Source organism: Polypterus senegalus, chromosome 3, assembly GCF_016835505.1.
Source record: "Polypterus senegalus isolate Bchr_013 chromosome 3, ASM1683550v1, whole genome shotgun sequence".
Lineage (NCBI taxonomy): Eukaryota > Metazoa > Chordata > Cladistia > Polypteriformes > Polypteridae > Polypterus > Polypterus senegalus.
This window is the reverse complement of record NC_053156.1, coordinates 38637625-38662385: the sequence shown is the minus strand read 5'-3', so window position 1 is coordinate 38662385 and position 24761 is coordinate 38637625. Positions and strand designations below refer to the sequence as shown.

Sequence of the window (24761 nt, the reverse complement as noted above, 5' to 3'; positions counted from 1 at the left end):
GGTCTTCAGCAAAACACCCTAACTTCCCAAAGATTTAAATTAAATACCCGTTGGTTAATTTCTTTACAAAACAAGGTTTTCCTCCCCCTATACTGCTGTGTGTCACCATGTTCACAAAAATAAATTGCACATCTTTGGCATTTCTTCACAATGTGACGATGAAAGCAGTGCTGCTTGGTGTGGGCATGTGGAAAGACAGCCAAGGAGCTCCGATATGAGCACTTCTCAGAAACCATCCAGAGACACCTGGAAAGAAACGGTTCAAGAACACTATGTAGGTCTGAAAAACCAAGAGGCGCATCCATATTTCAGATTGTTTAATCATCCCAATCTAGTTAACACATTCACGGTTTACTTTTGAATTTAAAAATTTGTCAGATTGTTCCACATTTCTTTTGATTAGAACACTTTCAAAAAACTTTCCACATGCTGCTCTCCATCATGAGCATCCTCAATCTGACAAAAAAAAAAAACCCTTGTTTAATTGTGCAGTGGCCTTTTACCAGGTTAGCTGGTAACCCCAAACTTACCTCCTCCATCTACCTCTACGATCCTAGACATCCATTGGAATAAGATCCATTTTCATGTTGTCTGATACCACCTTCAACCAGGTCATCTTTGGCCTCCCTCTGGGCCATATCCCCTCTCCATATTTTTGCATCATTACACCCTTCACCCTACAGCATCACTCCTCAATGGCAGGGAATCCTTTCAGAAGTCAGAGCTCAGGACATTTGCCTCTCATTCTGCCCGTCACTGAGGTGTCTAACCTCCTCATGTCACCTACATAGCAGAATTTCCCCACTTTCAGATATCTAAATATACATTCAATACATCTGCATCTGGCACTTCCTCACAATTACTAAGTTCCAGAGATTACTGTATAAACCCATTGCTTCTCATGGATTAAAAAAAGTTTGAGGCAATGGACTGACCAGCGTTGAAGACTCAATGTTGACGCTCCACTACAAGTCCATTTAGCTTGAGAGCTTATTTCACTCCAGTCTTATACTGGGTCAGATATTTAAACTGTTCAAATTAAGAGCGCATTATTGTAAAATTACTACTGCAAAGAGAATCCAGCTGAAATTTACTGCATAGTGCCAGCAATAATCCAATGTCAAGATTGTAAAATTTCAGATTATAGTACCTTAAGTGCAGTTTCACCTGGCAAGCATATAAACCATCAAGTGTTAGTTTGATTTATTGCATTCACTGAATGAATCAAACTGGTCAATAATGTGAAAGTTAACACAAAATACTTACTTTTAATCAAAAAAAGCATCAAAGGAAAAATGTGTCCTCATTCAGAGCGAGAGGTCACTACTGAGTCTGCATCCGGAGCCTGTAGAAGAATGAGATGGACAGCATTTAGGATAGGAAGGTGAGGTCACCGACAGTAAGACCCAAATGTGTCACATTTCCCTCCGTAAGCTTAGCGAGCTCAGCACAAGAAATGCCAGTCCTGCTCCATTATACACACACGTCTAGAAATGGATACACTGCTGAAGGACTGGACCCAACAGACTAACTCACAACTGCTCTGGAGTTATCAGTCCACACCAAATATGAACTTTCCAAAGGAAAAGATGAACATCACTTCCAAAATTACTGCCTGCCAAATATTTACTGGAAATTAATCTTTTAATGGGCGCAAGTTTAAAGTGTGAAAGCATCAGGTTTCTCCCTTTCCCAGACAATGCGACAATCAGCGATGCCAACTTTACCTGCGCGACATTCTTGACTACTTGAGATACTCAGTTGGGTCAGCAGACATGGATTAAAAGAAGCAAAATAGGTTTGTCAATCTTGAATTCAGAATACAGAGAAACTCACATCGGCCCGGGATGCTTCTGTCGGCTTTGAATCTTCTGGCAGGGTTTTCGGGGAAGCAGCAGGAATTGTGTCAGTTGTCACTGGGGCAGAAGAGTCCGGCGGCGGAGGATCAGCAGAGTCAGATACAGCTTTGTCAGGCTATAGGGAGGGAAAAAAAGTTGAGTAGCACAAGCAGACTTAGCAGGCGCTTTATATCAGAAGCCAGCCTCTCTTCACACCAATGTAAGCACACATTTTTGGAGGACAGCACAAATGCAGCAAAGCACGAGTGTCTTTCAGAGTCAAGTGCGTGTGAAACTCATCTAAAAACTCAGTTTACGTTGGCACTAATGAAGTTAAACTGGACCCCTTTAACTTTATTCCAATTCCTTGCCAAATCAAATCTGCATTGGATTACTTGGAGTTTTCCATTAGCATTAAGACCTTGTGTTTGACATACAAGACTATTTGCTGTAAAAGAGTAAATGCTGCTCTTGTGCTTGGATTCATTCAAAATGGGTATAAAAAACAGCCTGGCATTAATGAGTCCTTTAACCAGTCAAATATCCAAAGTGCACTACAGAATGGGATTTTGCTGGAAAAACTACATGCTTAACTGGGCTAAATACCAATAGAAAGGGCTTTGAAAAATATTACAATGACAATTGAACAGCTCGCATCAAATGGGCAGTAAATCAGCTTCCAGCCCACTGTCATGGCCATTATTCTATCAAAGCTAGTGGGCACCACACCATTTTAGATTCAAGAAAGGCAAGCCATCATCAAGTAAAGTGCACTCTGTGTATTCCGTTGATCATAACAACTGTGCACAACAGTGAAGCGTGAAAGGTGTCACCGTATATAAAAGGATATATTGGATTGCATGTCATTGCCTGGTCCTTCTATAAGAGGAATCTTAATGGCCGCTGAACACCTTTGTAGAATCCACCTGCAAAATAGTGATGGGCCCTTTGTACCCGAGTTTATTTGCAAGCAAACTTAAGTAAATCCCTCAATTTGTAAAACGTTAAGAAAAGTCAGTTCTGAAAAGAGTGAACGATTCTAACACTTAACTAAGGCTTAGCCAGAATCACTATGTGGCAAATATCAGCTTGTTTCAGTAGTGGCCATTCTTCCAAAATTCAAGGGAATGCAAACAAGTCAATGAATTGATCCTCCTTCCAAAAGAATTGAGAAATAGCTTTGGATTATTTTTAACATTATGGAATCTATTAAAAAAAAGTAACCTTCCATACAAGCAAGTTAAAACTTTACAAAACTAAGTTCAAATCACACCCCACCCATGAGACAGAGAGCAAGGCCAACAGACAGTAAATCTGGTGGGAGGGATATTTTCCTCAATTTAAATTTATTCTAAAATGTTACTGATTACATTGCCAGGTTATTAAAGTTTTGCACAGATCTCCCAAGAGAGAATTAGATTGTTTCCATTTTCAAGCAGTATATTACATCAGTTACCCAGTGAAGTAGAGGTGGGTGAGGATTCTTCCAGATGAAGTCTATGTGCCAATAGTGAAGTAAAGGCGATTACAGTTTGTCCTCCTCCACTTTACGCCCATCTGGAAGACCACCAAACAGCTGCTAATGGGTTAGGAGGGATAGATTGTGACACCAAGGGTGTCTGAATGGCATTTAAAAATTGTCCAAAATGAAATTGGGTGCCGGTCCAAAACATGTGACCCAGTGAGGCTGGTACTTGATAGTAATGTTCGCAGGTTGGATTTTGCCCTGGAAACATTTTGGACAGTTTTAAACAAGACAGATGTGCTCCATAAAAGAGCAAGTTGAATAATTGTACGCTTTGCACATATGGAGCTCTACTGAATTCTGTGCATGGCTGCCTTCCACTCCTTTTCTGAAATAATGAGTAAGAGTTCCTTTTCCCACTGAACTCTTAGATCTTTGAAATGGAAGGACTTTAAAATTTATATATAATGGAAACGCTGTCCGAGTCCTCAAGACTGAACAATATTTCTTCCAGAACAAAAGCAGGTGGGGTTGAGGAAAATTGGGCAGATTTTGTTTATCATTTTTCTAATTTGGAGATAGTGAAAGAATTGTGTTAACGGAAAGTTTGGACTATTATTGCTCGTAGGAAACGAAGACATCCAAGTAAAAATCTCTTAATGTTTGGAAAACATATGGGATTAAATCACTTAACTGTACATTGAGAGGGTGAAAAAAGGTGGTCCTCGTGCAGAGGTGCCACAGATAATAGCTTCTCTATTTTAATATACTTCCTACATTGGTTCCATATCCCGAGTGAGTGAAGCACAATTGGGTTGTTGGTATATTGGTGAGGAATTGTACTTATTGGGGTAGAAAGCAAGGAATATAAAGTAGTACTGCAGGATTTTAATCCTATTGCAGACCAAGGCTGTGTGTGTTCATCTATTTATGTAAATGTCCAGGTTTATATAGCTTGTATACTTGCCATCCAGTAATAAAAGTAGAGTCATGCCACCTTCTGCCTTAAGTCTTTGTAGGGTTGCCCTTGGGATGCACGGATGTTTGGATTTCCAAATAAATGAGGTTATGGCTGAATCTAATTTCTTAAAATGTATTGAATATTGGAATGTTTTGAAATAGAAAAAGATTAGAAAGGATATTCATCTTGACAGTTTGAATTTTTCCAGCTAAAGTGAGATGGAGTAGACCATCAATGCAAGTCTTATTTAAGGTTTTCCATGCAGACAGCAAAATTGTTGATAAAGAGCTTTGTTTATTTGCGACATTTACCCCATGGTATTTAAAAACTGATCTGCAATAAGGGAAGGTGTCCAATCTAATATTGGACATGAGTGTTCACTGGAAAAAGCACAATTTTATTCACATTTTGAGTACAGAAATCTTTTGTAATTGTCAGTGCTGCTAGGTCCACACAGTATTTTGTAGATCTGATATATACAGTGCCATATCTATATATTGTAATATTTTCTGTTCAAGTCCTCCACTGATAATCCCCTTTATCTCGGCATTTCGAAAGTGAACTGCCAGTGGCTCAATGGCAATTGCAAAAAGCAGTGGTGACAAGGGGCATCCTCATTTAGTACCACATTCTATTCTGAAGTAGTCTGAAATGTTAATACAGACGTTAGTTTTATCCATGCGCAAATGTTCAGGCCAAACCCAAAATTTATCCAATGTAGTGAAAAGGTCGTTCCATTTAACCATATCAAATTCTTTTTCTGCATCCAACGATCTGAGGTGTTCGCCAGTTTAATGTAACACATTCACCCACAGTGAAACACAGGAAGTTGTCTCCCTTTAATAAATCCACTTTGGTCTTGGGATATTACCGAAGGAAGCACTTTCGCCATCCTTCTAGCTAGAATGTTTGGATTGTCTTATGTTCTGGGACTGACATTCCTTCCTGTAAGATACTTTGGACGCAACTTTGCTTTCCAGATTAGTGATGGTGCAACACTGATCTCATTCCATGCAGGTTCACCTAGATTGTGTGCTGTAGGACTTTGAAAGAAATCTGAAACTTCAGCCATTCATTTGTATGGTTGATGAGGAAAAAATATCCCATTAATTTCCCCTACACTGCTTCCCTCTAGCCTCTTCAAAGATGGTGGCTGTCACCATTTTAACATTCATAAAGACTAAGTATTTTTAGCAAACAAATATGAAGGCCATACCCACAGGGGTCAATACCTTACTAGAGGCTTGTTGGTTTGGGGACAGAGGCGGTCTTCGTCTATTAAACCGACGCCGTGGACGCTGGCCTTGTCCTGGGAGAGGGCCACCTGCTGCTGGTTGCCCATCAGCCTGTCCATCTCCCTTTACTGCAGCATCCCCTTCTGCCGGTGGCATCACCTGGCCTGCACCAGGTGGCACTGGTGCTCTAGGACGAAATGGCCTAGAATGAATACAAGTTTATGAACTATGCTTAGATAGGTTTATGCTCAACTAAACTGCAAGTGAAGATTTCAAGCAGCTCATCATGAGACAAGAAAGCTACCTGCGAAACCGTGGCCTAAAACGGCGCTGGGGGGTCCTCTGAATATTTTGCTGATCACTTGCTTGTCCTTCCCCATCTTTGACTTCTGTATCGGCGGCCTGCTAATGTCATAATTGTAAAAGCTTTAAAGTGAACCACTTTTGGCAGTCATCATAAACCAAAAGGTATGCAATCAAAGAAAAATCTACAGTCTCACCTCAGGCAGGCTCTCCTGTGGTGGCCTCCTCTGGAACCTTCTGCGGTAAAAGAAAGGTGGGAGGGGTCGGCGGCGACGAGGTTGCTGGCCAGTAGGGCTTTCAAGTGCCCCCTCACCCTCAGTGCTAGGCTGCGCTGGAACAATTTCACCAGGTGCTGGTCCAGGGCCACGTGGTCTGTTGTAAAAACGCCTGCGGAAACGACGGCGATTGGGAGCATAACGACTTCCTTTTACTGGAACTCCTCCAGGGCCAGTTACATTGGCAGCTTCTGCCCCCTGCAAAAACAAAAGGAATATATTTTTATACAAAGTAATCTTGTGATTCAATAAACACTAAATTATCTTACTGTAGTTTACAAATTTGAACTTCAGGATGTACGTATTTATCCTTGCAAAATTAAATTTTACCATTATTCTGAGAAATGTCTGGTGGGGTCTATTTTGACTTGTTGAGATTTTATCCTTATGTCCTGGATTAGAAGATCATGTTAAAGAATGTTATGGATAAGTAATAATGTGATGGATTTGGTTTAATTCATTTTGTAAATATGTTGCAAGGTTTGAGGGAAGGAGTTTTGGTTTGCCAGAAAGCCAACTAGCAAGTCTTATTCCACTTTGCTGAATTCAGATCAGGATTTCTGAGCCATTAATAGCTAGAACACATTGAACGAGGATAATTTCAGATGCAAAATGCATGGGACATAAGGGCAGTGAAACATCAGAAATTTATCAACCCTTAAAATCTTTGTTAGCACAGATGAGATCACATGGAGGCCACCTTGCCAGAAAACTTGGTGTGCAGCAGGCAATCTATTACCTTGTGATTCAGCCAGCACTTTCACAGCACACAACTACCCTTCAAACTGCTTAAAAATGTATCTTCAGACTCTGAAGAGGGCCCCTGTAACTTTGCCCAGTCACAACCCATAACCCCCTCCTCCACCACCTTTATTTTTAGATTTGATCAGCGGCATCTTGAAGCCAGCTTATGGCTATTTGTTCTACTTCAACCACTGATAGAGACCACCCGTCAGTGCAACAAATCTGGGGTTTAAGCCTAGGGGTTTATAAGGAATGATGCAATTAAGAACTACCCTATTAGTCAGCATGTACACATTCAAAATTTGTGACATTTTCGGTCCAATACCTGAAAAATACTGATTAAAACCCAAACTAAAAAATTCAAACATACTGTAGAATTCGTGACAATTCAGGATATTTCCATTTAAACACACTTTAAAGTGGTTTCTGTAACCTGATTTTAACGTTAGGTTTGCAACAATTTTATATTTGCATCATTAGCTGGTTAAAAATTACTGAAGATTGAAATTTGAATTTGACACATCAAATTTTAAATACATGGTGCTTTAATTTCCCAAAAATATCCCTTCATTTGTCACATCTTTAAAGCTTCCAACATGAAATCAAATGTATCAGTTTTATATAAATCCTTTATTTCAGTAGACTTCTGGTTTGCAGTTTAAGGCTTTTTACATGAAGAATGACACTTAGACCAGTGTGGGTGGTTGGATTCATGAACATCTGTAAAAATGCTCATTACAATCTGAGAATGTATATTAAGCCTCTGTTCACTTATAGGGACTAGGTAGAACACTACTTCGTGTGTAATCGTTAACTTTCATCTCCTCTTACAAATGCATGAGGATACAAGTGAAACAATCGTCCCCATCTGATCAGGAACATGTGTTCTGAAAAAAGCAATTCCTGCACCCTGATGCTGAATTTCTTCTGCACAAACACCATTTTCAGACCAGACTTTTTTTTTTTTTTTTATATGAATGTGCTGATGAGGTGCTGCAGCATCACCACTGGGACACTTTTATGCAGCTTTACTCATTTTCTTATTTTTGTACCTTCTAAAGTAATTTAAACACACAAAATGGACAAGGGAGAAGCTTTGTAAAAACAGGAATACTGCTATGATGGAAGTCAGTTTGCCCGTGGTAGAGAACATTTTTACCTGCTGCACACCTAACACGGCAGAGGGGTCAGGGAGCAGATCAGGCTGGCCCCTAAAGTACTGCTTTAAGGCTCTCTTCTCCAGGTTTTTGCTTTTTAACATAGTCTGACCTGTGGCATTGTACCCAAACAGTATAAACCGTCATCATCCCAGTTGCCAAAGTATCTCCCACTCTGAACAGTCTTCATGACTACAGACCTGTGACAATTATCTCCATTTTAAGCAAATGCTATGAGCACCTGAAGAAAACCAATGGCAGAGAAAGTCATTTCAAGATAACCAATTTGCTTACTGTGCAAACAAATGTGTGTAATCTGGTCCTGCATTAAATTAGCACTTTTCTGCAGCACAATTTTTGAATTTTTTTCAGCATTTAATACCATCTAGCCTTACATATTGCTTTAGAATTTGAACAGTATTAATGTTAACCTATATTACATTACAGATTCAGTATTTTCTTTTAAAAAAAAAAAATCAAAGTATAGGACTTTTTCAAAAGTCACCCAAACACAGGAGTCTGCAGGGGTGTGTCTCATCTCCTTTACTTTTTACTCAATACACAAGTGACCAGATTAAACAATGACCACTGTTCGGTTTCCAAGAATGCCGATAGTATGCATATCTGAGGAGGTGCAAGCCATTACTTACAGAACCAGTTTACTGAATAGCCCACTTTTTGTAAGAACTTATTCTGAATGTCAAAATGACCAGGAAAATTATATTAATTTTAAGTGAAAGAAATCTGCATGTTCACCCATCATTGTTCTGGGGTAAAAGGTAGAAATGGTGACTGAATATAAATACTTGGGAAGTATCCTAGATAATCTTAATTGGGGGTAACCTAAATGCAATCAACATTCATTTCTCCTTCATAAATTCAGACCCCATGTTTTTTTTATCCCAGTGTGACACACTGATGATGCATTTTTATATTTTGGTTTATCAGATTACCAAAAATGCAGCTAAAAGTGACTGGGGCCAACTTAGATTTGGTAATGTCTCAACTAATCAACTCCGCCCTCAGGGAGGAGAGTCTCTTTGAAAACCCATTTAATAAAAAAAAAAAAAGCTCCAGAAATTCCTCCCTCCCCAGTATCATCTTTTAAAAAGGAATCCAATTCTTTGAATTTTTTTTTAAATTTATATCAATTCTAGATAAAATGTGCTAACAATAGAATAGGTTAACAAAAAATGTTTCTTCTCAAATGTAAACTAAAATTTCTGTGCAAGTTGAACGTGTCAGCTTAGCTCTGTGTTTTTGGGTAGAAGTTTCATGTTGTGTACACATGAAAATTTGCCTGTGCACTTTGTAAAGGGAGGGCAGAATTAGGATGACTTAGGTGTGAATCTGTTTCCTTTCTACTAAAACTAGCACTGCATTTTTAGATTTCTCAACACAGCCAGCCTTGCATGTCACTGAACACAAATTCGAACTTTACAAATACAGTAACCATTACATTTGCAGTTTTGGTTATTTGCCAAAACTCATAACCGCATTCAGGAATCCACTGCGGATTTTTCAAATAAATGTTCCGAAGTCACTCTGCAGAGTCCCTAGGGTGCATGCTTTTTTTTTTTTAACCCAATATTCTGTTGAAGGAATTTAACTCATTTTGCTTGAGCCACTAACTTTTTCTTATCTATGCCTTTATAAGCTGAGGAATGTCTGTTTTAAACTGCAAGTAACCAACCTATGAGACTGGAATATTCCCAGCAGAGTTAAACTTGTTACATGATCAGACTAATATTTAGGCAAAGCTGGTAGTGGTCTTTTGTTTTTGTGGTATAAATTATATAGGATATACTGTATAGTGAGATTTCTAAACTCTTTTGGGACTCTCCCCAATGGGACATCATGTCGAACAGCATCCCAAAGCACAATCACTGCATCTGTGAAAGGCTTTTACTGGAGCAACCGCAGTCTCACAGCGCTGAAGCAACTCAAAAAATTGCAGTTGTGCTATAAGCCCCGGTCGATGGGTGATGCAAGGAACAAATTCAGGGAACAGTGTTACTTGGTCACTAACCTGGTCACCTGCTACAATAAACTACTGTTCCTGTTTCAAGCTGAATAAAGCTGGTTTTCCTGAAGTACCGAGACTCCGCCTCATATTTTGGGGTGCAAGATCGTGACCCGCATGTCACCAGGAGTGGGGTCGTTGCACTGATGGATCCCCAAGAAGTACTGCAACTCCAGAGCAACATGCGGCTCCAGTGTCTGCCCCTGCCCTGGTGTGGCCACAAAATGTGCTACTGAAGATGGCTCCCTCAGACAACCAAGTGTTTCCTATTCTGCTTGGAACATATGGCAACACTGATCCACTGGAACAGGGGAGCCCAATCAGCTATTTTGGCCCCGTTTTAACCAGAGAAAGCCTCCAAGTCATAAAATCTCCCACCCAAAACGCTTGATGATTAGGATTTCCTGAAGCAACACATCCTCCTCCGTACGGCTGCGAATCTGGTGGTATATTGATCTGGATCGCCCTGTACAAGGACAGATCCAAGGCTTAGTGGGCCCGATTCAAAGCTAGATCTGCAGTGACCCTTTTGAGTGAATCAATTGAGAGCTTCTCCACAATGCAGTCGTGTCTGGGATAGACAAGCCTTTGAGGAAATGTTATGGAACGACATACACACTCTGCTGGATCTGACCCACAAACTAGGGGGTGCACAAGCCACCTGGAAACAATGGGGCTACCCAGGCTTGACCTCAATTTCAATCCAACCAGCTCAGATCTTCAGGGTCACCAGCACCACAGGTGGAAGACACCATAGCCTGAGCACCATAGTGCAGACTGAACACAGCTCTTTCGCTGTGATCAACTGGGACATCTGGCTCAGGAGTGCCACCTCCCACCTATGCAAACAATGGCTATCAATCTGGCCCAGATATGCAGCTTACGATGCAAGGTCTTACATTGGCCAGACAGGAATTCTCTGCACTGTTGGACTGGTAGGAACTTCTGCATAATTTCCTTTACAGCTAAAGACATTGTGTGACAGCTGCCACCACCTCCTCCTTCTCCCACCCCACCTTAGACACGTCTCACTGGGCACTTCACCCCTGACAAACTAAATGCCACCAGGAATAAAGATGGGTCAGTAACATTAGCACAGATCTTATATAATATGCTACTGTGGATGTCTGTCGAGGATTTTAAATCACTTGTAGCTCGCAAACTGTTTGAATTATTTACCTGAAATTTGGTACACATACTATGTGATGTCTACTATCTGCTTTTGGGGTTATGATTGACCTCCAATTTTACTCTATTTTTATTGTAGAATCAATTCTATGCAGTAGCCAGCAGGGCGGCCATGCATACGGATGCCATTCTCATCCCTACCTCTTCATATCTTAAATCATTCTTGAGGCAGGTGGAAGTCTTACGTGCCATCTAAAGTAAAAAAGTAAATGCAACACAAACATGGACTTAATCAGTTTTAACACAGAGAGAGAAGCAGGGCAGTTAGGGTAGAAAAAAGAGCTGCTCAGGAAGTGCAAGCGCATCAACCTCTGATCAAACAAATGCTAAGCATCCAGAGTATGAAAGTTATGAATGCTGAAGTGTATTCACTGCACATCATGCAGTGTGCCATTACTGGTCTTGTATAATAAGTACTAAAACAACAAGACGCAAAGAATCACTACTCCACTATAAAAAGGCAACAGAAAAATTGCTTTAAGTTAGTACTCAATTTCTAAAGTAATTAAATATTTTAGTCCAACTTGTTACATAAACCTGTTCAGCATTAACTAGAGCAACAGATTGACCAGTGATTTTAGCATTTGTAGTCATTTCAGCAAAAGATCAATAAATCTGTTAAGGTGGATACTGTGGTATCCTGACTCCAAAATATGCATTTAAAAAAAAAAACACAAGTAACAAGTCTATCTTGCTGAGGTAAAGTGTCCTGCATCAAGCATTCCCCTAGTCAAAGCTCTGACAGTCAACGTTTATTAGTAACAGTATTTTGAGACTATAGCTACTGTAAAACCAAATGCATTCCACATTTTTCTTATCTCCAGAGTTTTGTTTTGGATGATGGAAAAACATTAAGGTTACTCAGGTAAACTACTAGACCTATACAAAGAAAAGTGACCAATTAACTGCTGGTCTTAACACTAGAATTACCAGAGACTACAAAAAACTCATAGATCCGGCCCACCTTAAATCAGTTTGCACCTCTCCGTCAGCATCTTTTGTCCTATAAATGTACAGACAACCAGCAAGCAGCCTGCTATTCCATCCCCCCACCGCCACAGAACCTGCACAAAGTTCTCCCAGCTCATGCCTTGATTACCTGGGAGTGAAGTTGGAGTTTTAGATTGCAAATAGATCGTTATTTGGAATGCATGCATTTCATGTGTTCCATTTGTACAATAATCTGTGTAAAAACACTGTTTTAAACACAAATTCTTTTTAGCAGTAAATGACAAAATATTGGCATAAACTGAGGGGAGATGGAATAGCAGGCTGCATGCCTTTATTGGCACATTTACAGGACAAAGACATTGACAGAGAGGTGCAAATGGATTTAAGGTGGGCCGGATCTACAAGTTTTCATGGCTCTGGTAATTCTAGTGTTAAGGGGGGAGAAAAAAAAAAAAATGCTCCAGTACAGAAAAGTGAACAGGTGGAATTCAAAAAAATGTAAACACAAATCTTAAGTAGGGTGTATGATCAGCACAGAGATATATTTTGTTGCATGTTTTAATAGCATCCTAAATGTGTACAGTGTTCTGGGCTTGTAAATGGATGTTTGCTATACAAACTGATGAATGATTAAGTGATGAGATTAGTATTTTACATACATTTTTAAAAATTCAGCTCTCCAGATGTTATTTGAAGACTAATCATACACACAAAAATGGAATGTACTCTACTCATACATAAGTGCTCTTCTGCTTGGTTTTGGGTTTTCTTATGTAGACCAGGTGTCATGAGAAGCTGTTTAACAAGCAGTAATAAAAACCCATTAAAACAGTTTGTGTGCCATGTAGGCGATCTTCATTTACAATGCAAGTTATGTTTTTGCACTTATTTCATGATTTTAAGGCTATTTATGTTACTAGCGATGTGAAGTCCCATCTGCTGGTAATAGTGAAAGTACACAAAGGAAAAAAAAAAAAAGCCTGCTGCTTTCAAGTTTGCCAAAATAATCCCAGCATTTTATGTAGCCAGTACTATAGTATATACAAATCTGTACAAAGTGTAACAAGTACTGTAATGGTAGACAAAGGAAGAGATGACAGAAGTTGCAAGGATGTTAGACTTGCTAATCATGGTGCCAGTGTGTGCAGACACCTTGTATGTTGATTGGCACATGCAAATAAGAATTACACTTTACTCTTGACATGGTTTGTGGAAATCTATGATCTTTAAAATAAACTTGAAATGTATGCATGCATGATATATATATATATATATATATATATATATATATATACACCTTCAGAGCTTGTCCAATTCACCCTTCTCCCAACCTCCGTAACGCATTTTTATGGAGATATTCTACAATTTATGTACTCCTGACGGAGTCGTTAACAGGTCTTGAACTTTAAAGACATTAATCCATGCTGCCTTAAACAGTATTGATTCTAATCTGTAACTGCATCTCTGCAGAAATGTTTTAAAACAAAGCTCTGAACCCACTCGTCAATTTCACATAGCACATTTTCCAGAGTGCAATGACTTGCGTCATTTAGTCCTATCCTACAAAAACTAAGAGGCATAACCCTTGAACATCACATTCAAGTCTCCCTGCTTCTCACTCCTGGGAACCAAAAAAATCTATGACTGCACACTTATTTTAAACAGCTTAAGTGGAAGCATTTAAATCAGGGCTACCTTGACCCTACTAGTGTCATTGTCCACAGTTTATAACTGGGTATAAACAGATTTTTCTTGCTCTCAACATCTGGTTTGCTCTACAGCAGAATCACACTGTCGCAATCAGTTAGCAGGAGAGGATATAAAAAAAATGAATGAGCAATGAAACTTGTGAAAGCCAGTAAAACTTGCTCATTTTACTAGTTAACAGAATTGTAGCCAAACAATTTAGAAGCTAGATTAGAACAGAACAATCCCCCCCTTAATTGTTCAAGGCTTCTCTAATTATTAAAAGGATAAAGACTTTACCTTTATAGAAGAGGTAGTCAACCTGGATTTATACTTTGTGGCATTTGCCTTGAAGCTGTATATACCATCACTACACACGGATTATAGAACACAATTTAATAAAGAAAGCATGGTCGAGGCAAGCATGTTTTAGAGTATTTCAACAAATAAAGTACTTTGTATAGAAACTTTTTACAGTATTTCTGTGAATGCATTTACTGTACAATAGGCAAAAATCATTCAGACACACAGCTTAAATGTATTTCTACTGCATGAGGCAGAAAGGATCTTTTGACATGTTTATAAATCTTCAAGGTATAGGTTTTGCTGTATGAATATCAAAGCAGCACACAAAAAAAAAAGTGTTGACCACTAACCAACCTCAATTAACTTTGGCTGCTTTTGCTCCACTTTGTCATCTGTAGGCAGGCTTATTAAGGTGTTTTGTAGAGAATGAGGTGATAAGGATTCCTCCTCTCCCTACCCAACCCAGTCTCATTAAATTAGAGTACAGGCTTTCCCCACTTTGTAAAGTTAACCTGTGCCTTAAAATTTAAGTTTGATGGGAGTCATTTATGTGGCTTAGGCACACTTAATCTTTTCCATCTAAATTAATGGTAACTTTATATATTCATGTAACAAATTCATGAAAATGAACAGAACGTTTAACATTAGGTCATTACCCACGTTTTACCACTTCATATTTCATATTCAAATGAATAGCCTTCCAGCCCTTTTTGGGCTCTTCCAATTCCATAACAATCTTCTGAGCCAGAATGCAAAAAATTAAATGCTTCTACATTCACAGCGATGGCACTCCAACTGTTTGTACTGCTATAGTAAATTGTATACCACATACTCTGTTCACATTTAGAGCATTTGAGTTCATTTCAGTTCTCACAGTTAAAAGAGGAAATCTCAACATGAAATACAGCAAACTGCATTTTATCATATCAGTGTCAACTTGGAATCTCTCTCCAACCCCAGCTGACAAGCTCAAAGTCTTACGTTTCAACTTGGTAAGAAAAACAAAGCTGAGAGATGCAAACCAATACTAAATCACTCCTCACATGAGCTGCTGTTTTCACTACAGTTTTGAAAGTCTGGGTTAGGAGTGTAAAGACGGTACATAATTTGTTTTACTGATAATCAACTCTGCAGATATATTTTGTGCCATGAAGAGAACACCATCATCTGAATCTCAAAAGTATTGCAGGAAACATTTATGAAAAGTAACAAAATCCAGAAGGATCAGGACAAAGAAACCAAGTACACTCATCATTCTGTGTCCCAGTAAGTTTATCTGAGAGTCCTGATGTCTCCAGGACAAAGCATCAGGAGACAAACAGATTTGTGCATTATATATTTTTAGTTTCAAGACTAATACAGGCTGTAATCTCATAACTATACTGTAAAGTCAGCAAGTGTACTGCACATGAATTGGAGTGCTGGTAATGGTAAAACTGAAAGTAAACTTGTGATGGAGAAAACCTGTGGGGTCTGAGTGTGGAATGGTCCCTACGATACTTGAATGTAAATTACACTATAGTAATACTGCAGAAAATGACTCTGGGAAGTTTTTACAATACAACACATTGTACTATGCAATAACTCGCAATCAAGTCCATTAGCTTAAATATTTAATACTTGGTCATAGTAAATATATACAATGAAATCACAAGTGGTAAATCCAGGGCAGCTGGACTGCACTCTGCCTAGAATTAGATATGTATACAAATGTAGAGAAAAATTAACAGAAACCTGAATGAAGACAGAATTTCTAGTTTGAAGATAAATATGCTCAATTAAGTCAATAAGCTACACAGACAGACATAAGGGTGGCTTAAGGCCTCAGTCCACAGATATTTACACAATCTGTGAGAGTTTGTGAGCACTCAGGCTCCGAGTCTGTTCCACTGACCATCTGAATGTCAGTGTCAGACCTTTTATACTCTTGCTTGAAATGAGCCAGCATTTGACAGAGGGCTCAGGATCAAACTGCTCAAGTGATGGGCCTTCTGTGCCAATCCTGACTAAATCCTCCAAAGTGGAGACACTGAGCAAGTTTGGATTTTATTCTGCTCAGGCATAACAAGCATGATCTCTACAAGATGTAGAATATTGTGCAAAACAGTACTGCACAGAAAGACTTCCCAGACATTGTTCTAAAACTTGTCAGAGAACTTTTACAATTTTTTTTTTTTTTTTAAAAGCAGTCTCCATTGTTTGCACAGCCCTGACATCACTAACATTCTATAACAAGAATTCAAGATGACACTTAACTGGCAAATGGGGTTAAACCTGGCCATAAAAAAATCGATAGAAAATCGAGAACCAATTGAAAGCTGATTTGAAAATATATGGAGTAATACACAGCAAGAAAGCGGACATGGGTCTACAATCAAGGTCCTGGACTGTAACCACCACTGTTTTCACAACATGCAATTGAAAGTCATCTATAAGTTGGACAGACTTGCACCTCCTTTGAGATGGATATTCTGAAAGGTAATGCCAGTATCAGGACTGCTCACCAACTTTCGCTGCTTTAGAGATGTCAGTCTGTCAGATGTGTTATCCTGGGGCAGCAAATTTCTATGCTGACAAAGCGATTCTAGCCTAATATGCTGCAGAAACTCCTGGAACTTTACATTCCTTAATGGTCTGTCTGACATACCCTTGATTTTGAGAACACATCCATTAATAGATGCTACAGCTTGCGGCAAAAATGAAACTTAAGTGCAACACTTAACTTTCCCGAAACCACTCTGAGAAAATGACCAAATGCTACAAAAGGCAATCGTTCCCATTTGCTGTGTAATGTGCTATGCACTTCCTTTAATGTCAGTGTTCAAGCTTGCAGCCAAGTTTTCCAAATGCTGATGCACAGCTGTACTGTGTGACTCAAGTACAGAGAAAGTGGCCAATAAATATTAGCCATCCAACAGATGCAGATGTATAGAACAGTCTAATTCCACACCAGTCCTTCAGCTCACACTTGACTGAAAGTTTGACTTACTGCAGCGGATTTGGAAAACATACCAATATTAAAAGCTCCGGTCCTGTTCAGCCTATATACATCAGACTTTCAATACAACTGAGCCTTGCCACGTGCAAAAGTTCACTGATGACACTGCTATCGTGGGCTGCATCAGGAGTGGGAACGAGGAGGAGTATAGGAACCTAATCAAGGACTTTGTTAAATGGTGTGACTCAAACTGCTTACACCTGAACACCAGCAAAACCAAGGAACTGGTGGTGGATTTTTAGGAGACCAAGGCCCTTCATGGACCCCATGATCATTGGAGGTGACTGTGTGCAGAGGGTGCAGGCCTATAAACTGGGTGATAAATTGGACTGGTCTGCCAATACTGATGCTCTGTGTAATGGACAGAGCCGACTATACTTCCTTAGAAGATTGGCATCCTTCAACATCTATCTGCAATAAGATGCTGCAGATGTTCTATCAGAAGGTTGTGGCGAGTGTCCTCTACGTGGTCGTGTGCTGGGGATGCAGCATTAAGAGGGACACCTCATGCCTGGACAAACTGGTGAGGAAGGCAGGCTCTATTGTAGGCATGGAGCTGGACAGTGTCATCCATGGCAGAGACAGGCGCACAGCAATTATGGAGAATCCATTGCATCCACTAAACAGTATTACCTCCTGACAGAGGAGCAGCTTCAGTGAGACTGCCGTCACTGTCCTGCTCCACTGACAGACTGAGGAGATCATTCCTCCCCCACACTATGCGACTCTTCAATTCCACCTTGGGGGGGTAAACGTTATTATTCAAAGTTATTGTCCGTTTTTACCTGCATTTTTATTACTTTAATTTAATATTGTTCTTTATCAGTATGCGGCTGCTGGAGTATGAATGTCCACTTGGGATGAATAAAGTATTCATCTATCTAGCATTGAACCCAGAAGCACTTGATTGGGAGTCAGCAATCTTTAGCATTGCACTACGCAAGCTGTCGTATCAACTGCCTACCGTAACCTGCTTTCTTTTTCCTTCGGTTAAAATCTTGAATAAAAGTACACTTGTTGTTACACTTGTACCTTTTGTGAAAGTGTTTTTGATATTTGGACTTCAGGCTTCACACCTTTATACACGACGTAAATGTAGGAAGGAGGGTCCTTTGGGGTGTGTGTGAACTGTTAATATTTGAATCTGATTGTATATAGCATGGAACTGACCTCTGTACTATTCTGTCCTCTGCATCTCCTGGAGTTCAAAAGAAATACCAACATAAGAACATTGGCCACGATTGGGAGGGTTGGGGGCTAATAGATTAACTCGGTCACTGACCACAACCGCATGAAGGTATGCAAATGAATATAATGTTGTATTGTACATTTCGGAAAACGTTGCACTAATGCAAGTCATAAAATGAATTATTCCAAATATATATACCTGCATCTCACTACTCAAAATGGTAAATTTGGGAAGCAGCCGATATCGAAACTGCGACCTCTTGATTGGTATCAACATAACTTTTTTCTTCAGTTACAGTATATTCTTGAATAAAAAGTGCACTTTTCTTATACTTGTACCTTTTGTGAAAGTGTTTCATATTTGTATTTCAGGCTTCACACACTATACATTTCATGTCTATTTTGTCAATTACTAAAACAAGAAACGTTTGTGTTGACGCTTTTACATAGATTGTTGATGACACTGAACACACATGAAATGCATGTTTTCCAAACGACAATGTACTTTACCTTATAAAGCTCCAGCACTTCACTCAATGAACACCGAGAAACTTCTTCGTGAATTGAACTGCGGCAGTGGGAAGGGGAGACAGGATACCAGACTGCTTGCTGCTTATTGACATATTTACAAGACAAGAGACGCTGATGGAGAGGTGAGAAAGGATTTAAAGTGGGCTGGATTTATGAGTTCATAGGCTTTGGTAATTCTAGTGTTAAAGATTTTGGACCAGAACAATGTTAATTTGGTGCAGGCCCAAAGCCTGTGGCCAGAACTTGACTGCAACGTCCGCAGGTTGGATTTTTCCCTGGAAACATTTTGGACAATTGAGACGGAGGTGCTCTATATAATTAACTTGAATAATTGTAAGCTTTACGCATATGGAGCTCAAAAGAATTCTGCACATGGCTCCCTTCAACTTCTTTTCTGAAATGCTGAGTTAGAGATCCTTTTCCCACTCTACTCTTGGATCTTAGAAAGAGGGACTGCAATAAATATATATATATATATATATATAAGCAAAATACCCACGCTTCGCAGCGGAGAAGTAGTGTGTTAAAGAAGCAATGAAAAAGAAAAACATTTTGAAAATAACGTAACATGATTGTCAATGTAATTGTTTTTGTCACTGTTGTGAGTGATGTGTTGTCATATACATACACACAAACACATATATACACACACACATATACACATACATATATATATATACACACACACATATACATATACACATACATATACATATACACACACACATATATACATACATACATATATATCTACATATATACACACATATACATACATACACACAAATACATATATATACATATATACACACACACATATATATATATATAAACATATATATACATACATATACATACATATCTACATATATACACACACAGCTATTTCGTATCAGTGCAATACGCTGTTTGTTAAAACGGTTGACTCCGCTCTTACGTGCAACAACAAATCAAATCATTCAGTTGTCTTTGCTCATATGTCATTTTAGAGCTGGACGCCTGGCATCTTTTTGGCCACAAGTTCGTTTGTTTGGTGTGAGGTTCTGTGTTGTGGAGATTCTCAGGATGGATTGCAGGTGCTCATCAGTGAGGCGACTCCTGTGTGCTGTTTTGTTAGTCTTTATCACTGAGAAGAGCTTCTCACACAGATATGTGCTACCAAACATGCACAAGGTTTGAGCCGCATGTAGACGGACTTTTGTTCTTCAAAGTCACCAAAGCGCCGTGCAAACTCAGTGCGCAGTGCGCTCAGTTTATCAGCAAAGTGCGTATTTGGGAACACCGTAGTGACGACTTGGTTTAACATTACTTGGCAACAGGGAAAGTGGGGCAAGGTGAACTGGTGCATTTGTGTCTCCCATAAAAGCAGCTTCACTTGAAATCACTTTGTGATTGTGCACGGTTAAAACGTCCGCTGAAGTGTCAGATTCTTATTTAATTATGCTGTTTTCTGTATCTTCTGAATTACATTGTTACCCTGATGTTTTGTCTCGTAGTGCCGTCTTAGATTAAATTCTGTAATTACAGCCACATTAGCTCCACAAATGAGACACACGGGTTTAGTAAACATATACTCGGCCTCCCATCGGTTTTTAAAGGCTCTATTTTCAGAATCAACTTTTTTCTTCAGCATCGTGTGAGCTAGCTTCGCAATAACTTGCAGCAACATAAGGTAGACTTGATTAACGCAGTAAGTGTTCAGCAAGGCAGCTGAAGCGCTGCATTATGGGATCTGTAGTTTGTGTTACCAGCGCTTCATATACCCGGGCTTTAATAACAATACAGTATATAAAATGATCTCGGGCCGGATATAATTACATGCCGGGCCGGATGTGGCCCGCTGCCCTTGAGTTTGACACATATGGACTAAATAGAACTTGGAGATATATTTTTTCAAATGTGATCGCGCAATTCAGATAGAGTTGGCGCTACAGCCTGCATGCCTCAATGAGTCATCCTCCCTCGCTCTTACTTTTTTACCGTTCATCTAATGAATACACCGAGTATGGCTTTACCAAAACAATCATTGATGGCGAATAAAGTATCCATTATTCGAACACACACACACACACACACACACATATATATACCCACGTATTACAGCGGAGAAGTAGTGTGTTAAAAAAGGTAGAAAAAGAAAAGGGAACATTTTAAAAATAACGTAACATGACTGTCAATATACAGTATTTGTTTTGTGAGTGTTACTGAGTGTTGCTGTCATCAAGGATTTGATTATCATTATTTCTTTCAATCAGGTTCGTATTTGTAGGATGTGTTGTGTTCAAGTTACATTCCGTGTTTGTCAATCGTTGTAAAGATGACAGGTTTCATTCATCGATTCGTTTCTTACTGCATCAATAAACAGCTCGTCGTCTTCTTTATCTGAGACCTGACACACTGCATGCACGGGTTTTTTTTACACTGTCTTCCTTTAGCGGGACATTGACTTTTTCCAACGTGTGCTTTGTTTCCGCAGTAGTTGGATTTATGAATATGCTTATATGTATCAGACGCTTCATATTTTTTGCTGCCTTTTCAATTGTGTAATTCGGTTTTTGTTCAGCACTCTTTGGAACTGTTGCTTTTATCTGTGCACTGCGTCAGTTCACGTGAGCCGCTCGGTGTACATGCATCGAAGGTTCCCAGCTGTGCTGGTGCCATCTCGTGCTATGTCCATAGCTTTATTTAATGTTACCTTAGTCCTGGCACTTAAAACTTTCTCTCGCAGTTTCGCTGAGTTTGTGTCAAACACCACCCTGACCATCTCATCTTCCTCTCCATAAGCACAGTCCTTCACCCGTGAATATTTACCCGTGGCAGTTTGCTATTGGATTGCCGCTGACGGACGGCCTTATATGGGCAGGCACTAAATTACAAACGCCAGCAGCAGCCTGTCTATGAACTTAATTTAAAGTGTAGGTTTACATCGTGCTTTGTTTCTGAAGTAGCATCATGAATATGGTTGTATATGTCACTCGCTCGCTCGCTTCTTATTGTTTCGCTGCCTTCTCAATTATATAATGCATGTTTTCAGCGCTTTTTGAGGTCTTCCTGGTTTTCTATGTACTGCGTGATTACGTGGGAGGCGTGATGATGTCACACGAAACTCCGCCCCAATGGCCTTGAAGCTCATCTCCATTACAGTAAATGTAGAAAAACTGCTACCAGTTATGACCATTACGTGTAGAATTTCGATATAAAACCTGCCCAACTTTTGTAAGGAAGCTGTAAGGAATGAACCTGCCAAATTTCAGCCTTCCACCCACACGGGAAGTTGGAGAATTAGTGATGAGTCAGGGCTTTGCCCCATATATATATATATATATATATATATATATATATATATATATATATATATATATATATATATGTATGTATATATGTATATATGTATATATGTATATATATATATAACTGAGATGCTATCCAGTCCTCATCAATATTTTTCTGGCATAGGGGTAGGTTGGAGGTGAGGGAAAATTGGCAGGTTTAGTTTAACAAAGTTTCTAATTTGAAAGTAGTTAAAGAAATGTGTTGCTGGAAAATTACATTTGGAGTGTAATTGTTCGTAAGATCCAGAGATGCTGTCTATGCACATTCCTCTAAGTGATCTAATCCCAAAAGTTTTCCAGAAATTAAGAACTTATGTTTGAGGGCGGAAAAGGTGGTTCTCATGCAGAGGTGCCACAGATAAAGGCTTCTCGTTCTTAAAATACTTCCTTTAGTACTTTATATTCCTTGCTTTGTACCCCAATAAGCACAAAATGCCAATGTACTAACAACCCAATTGTGCTTCACTCGCTGAGAATATGGAATGTAGGATTTTATTTCTATTGTGGACCAAGCCTGTGTATGTTCATCTGTTTGTGTCAATGTCCAGGTTTTTATAGCTTGTATATTTGCCGCCCAGTAATAATTGAAAGCAAGGTAGACCCATGCCACCTTCCTCCCGAGATCTTTGTAGGGTCACCCTTTGGATTTAAAATTACAAACGGTTATGGTTGAATCGAATTTCTGAAAAAATGATTGATGTATACTGGAATGTTTTGAAATAGAAAAAGAAACAATTTTAATTCTTCCAGCTAAACAGATGAAGGGTAGACCTCTTTGCTTTTGTTTCTAAACAAAACCGAAAAAAGTTCTGACAGGGGCTTGCATTTCCTTTCATCCATTTGTAGTAATTACTCGAGCTAAGGTTACACATGTTTGCTAAATTACAGTTAATTACACCCTTGCAGAGTAACAAACATGCTTTGATTGTCCATGTGTGTATACACAAAAATAAAGATCCATCATCCTTGTTACAAAAAGCAGTTTTTTTATAAAATCAATCTTTAAAATCGCAACTAAAACCCAAACAAAGTGATGGTATTCATTGCATGTACCTTAACCACAATCAAACTTCTTTCAAACTTGCTTCTCATAAGACATAATGCATCTCTCAAGTGTCTGACAAGTTATTGGTGGTTCAAAAACACTGAATAAAAGCTTAGTTTAAATGTTGCAAACATTAACTCCAGCTTCATTTCACACAAACTCACCTTCTCGCCTTCAACAACATCAAACTCTACAATTTCTCCATCACCAACACTGCGAAGAAATTTGCGGGGATTGTTCTTTTTAATAGCAGTCTGAAAGAATGGAAAAAACAAAACAAATTGCCTTTAATAATGCATTGGAGTACTTTAGTAGAGTACTTCTGTATATGAAGTTCTCTCTACTGCCAATCTCTCTTGATTACAAATATTTAGCCATTTCATAACATTTAAGTTTGGCCCAATACTTGGTTTATCATCTACTTTTGTTTATTTAAAGTTTGCCATAATTAATACACCTTTCGAAGAGAAAGTATGCTTCAATATTAATCTTAAAGTATGGTAAGTATTCTACAGACACTGAAAAGGCATTTATTGCACAGTATAAAAATTAATGTGAACTGCTTTTCTCTGGAGACTTTAAAAGAAGATGAAGCCTACAAGCCTCAGCAAGCCTATATGAGTACATCACTACTTCAGGTGTCATATTCTAAGTCACCAAAACACATGCTATAACAAATTAAATACTTAATTCATGAGGATGTATTCAGACACTGCAAAGTAGTCTGCAAATGGCATGGCTTTGAAAACAAAGCAAAAAAAAAACAAACCCCTAGCAACATGAGCTGAATAAAACAAATACAAATCAGGATGAAAATTTTGCAATATATACTTTGGAAACTCACCTGATGGACAAAAACATCCTCTTTGGTGTCATTTCTGTCATGATAAAAAGTAGAAAATGTTTGAGTATTTAAGCCTTGAATGTAACAAGCACACCTACTAGCCAATATAAAACAAGTTTCTCTAAGAAATCATACAACACTACAAAATAAAAGGGTAAAGTTAAAGCTTAAGAAAAATTAATTTCTTCAAACCAGGATACTTCAATTGCAATCTGATAGATTACTATCAGAACCTTTAAGAGATTAAGCCCTGCACTGGTGGGTTACTTTATTCTTGGGACAGTTACTTACCTATTGATAAAACCATAGCCATTTCGAACGTTAAACCATTTCACTGTTCCCTGAACCAATTTGGCTGAAACAAAAGCAAAAGCAGTGTTAGAATATGAAAATAGCCATACACATTGATCATGTAACACTAATACATGTGGCTGTGTATGATGACAATTCTGTGTTGGCCTTGGTTTCTATGCCGATTGCCAGGTGTCATTACAGTAAGTTTAAAGAGCAAGCTCCATGAAACAAAGGTGAAAATAAAGTGGGGAACAAATTGGCAAAAATACATTCCTAAACTAGTCTTACTATTCTTTAAATGCAAAAGTTAAACAATCCATTAGATGTGAATGGACTCACTGACAAACTATTTTGAAATACATGCAGAAATGTTCAAATCAGAAGCAAGCAGCAAGAC

The 24761-nt window shown here is 38.9% G+C and overlaps 1 protein-coding gene across 4 annotated transcripts in view; it reads right to left on the bottom strand.

Annotated features, from left to right (window-relative positions):
- Positions 1-3: 3 nt before the first annotated feature.
- The window catches only part of LOC120525035 (Y-box-binding protein 2-A-like), a 58232-nt gene continuing 33474 nt past the window's right edge, over positions 4-24761 (bottom strand). Inside the window, exons 2-10 of one of the 4 annotated variants that reach the window (XM_039746980.1) lie at positions 24362-24425; positions 24071-24104; positions 23391-23480; positions 6000-6275; positions 5804-5901; positions 5497-5701; positions 1837-1974; positions 1267-1345; positions 4-246 (exon numbers count right to left, since the gene is read on the bottom strand). In XM_039746980.1, coding sequence (XP_039602914.1) covers positions 1304-1345; positions 1837-1974; positions 5497-5701; positions 5804-5901; positions 6000-6275; positions 23391-23480; positions 24071-24104; positions 24362-24425 — 947 coding nt within the window. In that variant the 3' untranslated portion in view covers positions 4-246; positions 1267-1303. Of the gene's footprint in view, positions 247-1266; positions 1346-1836; positions 1975-5496; positions 5702-5803; positions 5905-5999; positions 6276-23390; positions 23481-24070; positions 24105-24361; positions 24426-24761 lie in introns of all 4 variants that reach the window. The other 3 variants (XM_039746981.1, XM_039746979.1, XM_039746982.1) reach the window with 3 other exon arrangements.